Source organism: Sprattus sprattus (genome assembly GCF_963457725.1).
Source record: "Sprattus sprattus genome assembly, chromosome: 16".
NCBI classification, from domain to species: domain Eukaryota; kingdom Metazoa; phylum Chordata; class Actinopteri; order Clupeiformes; family Clupeidae; genus Sprattus; species Sprattus sprattus.
The window spans coordinates 1820020-1823164 of record NC_137914.1 but is presented as its reverse complement, the minus strand read 5'-3'; the positions used below and the strand labels follow the sequence as shown (position 1 = coordinate 1823164).

General features: G+C 45.9%; 1 protein-coding gene across 1 annotated transcript; it reads left to right on the top strand.

Annotated features, from left to right (window-relative positions):
• Window positions 1-653: 653 nt before the first annotated feature.
• LOC308377713 (C-C chemokine receptor type 6-like) lies at window positions 654-1886 on the top strand (the record flags this gene model as incomplete). The annotated part of the gene is made up of 1 exon (XM_080854452.1): window positions 654-1886. One exon carries the CDS (start codon window positions 654-656, stop codon window positions 1884-1886), a length of 1233 nt encoding a protein of 410 aa, XP_080710578.1.
• Window positions 1887-3145: the final 1259 nt, after the last annotated feature.

Below are 3145 nucleotides of genomic sequence, written 5' to 3'. Positions count from 1 at the left end.
GTGTGTGTCTCACAGCATCTCACCCTCCTGCTCAATATGTAATCAGAATACTCACTCTAGTATGTTAATGAATAATATCAACAAACAGACAATTTATTGACTGAAAGCACATCTTAGAACTGTTTTTGGCACTTTCATGGAAGTTAATTGTTTCTCATTGGCAGGCTGGTGTCTGTCATTTTCATACATCTGCACAACCTAAGGAAGGGACGGGATCTAAATAAAAAGTATTCAAATAATTGTAAATACAACCAAACTGTAAAATCATTGCATCCTGAGAATTATTGCATCAAGTGAAACATATTAGCAGTTAAATGAGTCCTATATCACAAAGTGTGAGTTGAGTTGGCATACAATAATTGCACATTCATATGGCAAAAGTGAGTTAACAACTTTAATGTACGAAAAGATTAGATTTAGGGTTTAGGGTTCAGATTTAGACTGGAAAGGCAGATATTTAATTGGATTGATATACCTGATACAAACTAATGTACCTTGTTCTGTGTAATCCATGTATCAAACTGTTGGACAACAAAGGGAGAACACTAGGGTTAAGCCTATTCCCAACTGCAACCCTAAACCCAGCATGTCTTGCTATGGCCATTCCTCTAGTGCTCACCTTTCTGATTTGTTTTGTAGGTTTGCAGCCAAAAATGAGTTATGAAGACTACTATGGCGAGGGGATGGTTGAGCCGTGTGACCAACAAATAGTTGACAATGTGCACCATTTCCTTGGCATGTATGTCCACTCCATCATCGTCGTGCTAGGGTTGCTAGGCAACCTGCTGGTCATTGTCACGTACTCCTTCTACAAGAAGACCAAGTCCATGACGGATGTGTACCTGCTAAATGTGGCAGTGGCAGACGTCCTCTTTGTGGTGGTGTTGCCACTTATCATCTACAACGAGCAGAATAACTGGGCAATGGGGGACGGTGCCTGCAAGATTCTGCGAGGTGCCTACAGCCTCAACCTGTACAGTGGGCTGTTTCTGTTAGGCTGTATCAGCGGCGACCGCTACCTCGCTATCGTCTGCGCCAGCAGTTCACGATACCTCCGCTCCCGCACGCTTGTCTACAGCCATGCCATCTGCCTTGTCGTCTGGGTGATGGCTCTTCTGCTCTCCCTGCCCACAATCATCTACTCACAACTGTATCAGCACAATCCCGAAACATTCAGTTTTGATTATTATCAGGACAACTCAACATCTTACAGTAACATCACAGAGATGACCAACAGCACTGTGACCAGCCCACCACTAGGGGATATCCTTAGCCCTCACACTGCTTCCATAGAAATTGATCCAGATATGTGGTCATCGGAAGAGGTAGAATCTGAGGAACAGCCGCTGGTGTGTATTCTTTACTTTGAGGAGACGCAAATCATCATGAAGATTCTGATTCCAAGCCTCCAGATGGCGATAGGGTTCCTGCTGCCTCTGATAGTCATGGTCTTCTGTTACACCTGTGTCATCCTCACTCTGCTCAAGGCACGCAACTTCCAGAGGCACAGGGCGGTGCGGGTGGTGCTGACGGTGATGCTGGTGTTCATACTCTGCCACCTGCCCTACAACCTCACACTACTGGTGAACACCATCACACTCATGGACCAGAAGGATTGCAGTGAAGACATCTCCCTCCAAATGGGGCTGCACATCACTCAGACTCTGGCCTATCTGCACTGCTGCCTCAACCCCTTCCTGTACGCCTTTGTGGGTGTGCGGTTCCGCAGCCACTTCTGGAAGGTTCTGCAGGACCTGTGGTGTGTGGGGAAGGATTACATTCGGGCGCGACGCCCATCTTCCCGCCTCACCTCAGAGGTCTGCCTGTCGACGCGCAGGTCAGTTGACGGTTCCAACACAGACAACGGCACCTCCTTCACCATGTGATCCCAACTAGGTCCTCTCAGGATTGCAAGCAGACTTATTCGGACGTCCCAAACTCAAACTCAAACTGTTTCACTCCACTCACTGCCATTAAAAACTATAACCCTATCCCTCATCATTGTAACCAATCCTTCATCATTACCTGGTAAACACCTTCATGATGTGGCCTGATTTAGTTAAGCATTGCAATCTCACAGTGACTTCGACTGCGACACAAACTCCTATCCCATCTCATTTGCTGTGTGACTCTCCCCCTCTACCTTCCATTATAACCACAGCCCCCACCTCTACGACCCCACTCACCAGTCCGACACATCATTCACCACCATAGCGTCATCCATCATAATTATAGCCACACTTTTGACCATAGCCTCATTTTGTATATTCATTTTATTTCTTATTACCTGCTGTGAAAGTTCTCTGTGTGTTGTGTCACATTTTGCTGGTGAATCCCTCTCCTGCTTCACATGATCAGCTGCCTAAAGTGCTCTTAGAACTAGATATGGACTTGCAGCCTTTCCGACTGCGACACCCTGAGAGTTACAGTATGTGATTATCATTAGTTTTTGATCTGAGTAAAATGGCTGAGTAAGGCTGAGTAAAATGTGCTGAGAATGTAATTCAATAGCTATGTGTGCAACTAAATAAAATATATTTTCTTTCAGGCTGCGAGATAGTGTTATGATGTGTGTGTGTGTGTGTGTGTTGGGGGGAGGGGTTGCATTGGTGTGACTATGTTGTGATGATTTAGGGTTGAGTTGTTGTGTGGCACTGTATGTTATATACTTTATGCTGTTGCCCAGGGACATGCACAGGAGTGTGTGTGTGTGTGTGTGTGTGTGTGTGTGTGTGTGTGTGTGTGTGTGTGTGTGTGTGTGTGTGCTGTTGCCCAGGGACATGCACAGGGATTTTGAAGGGCCTTTGCTCTGCCCTGGTAAAAAAGGGGCAACAAGTTATTTTTTGTAACCGCCACCGCCATGCCCCCTCCCCCCCCCCCCCCCCGCACATATACTGCCTTTATCACTTGAAACTGTTAAATTGTCAGGGTCGATCACTAACCGCCACCGTCACACCCTCTCCCCCTGCGCACATATTCCGCATTTAGTTTATCTAGGCCTGCATGAAATCCTGTAGCCATTATATTGCTTTAAAAAAAAATCCTATGCTATATGCTTTATGCTGTTGCTGTATATTTCAAGGTTGTGATAAGGTGTTCTTCTTTGAGCCTGTGTTTTGTTGTAATGTCGTGTTTCACTGTGCAG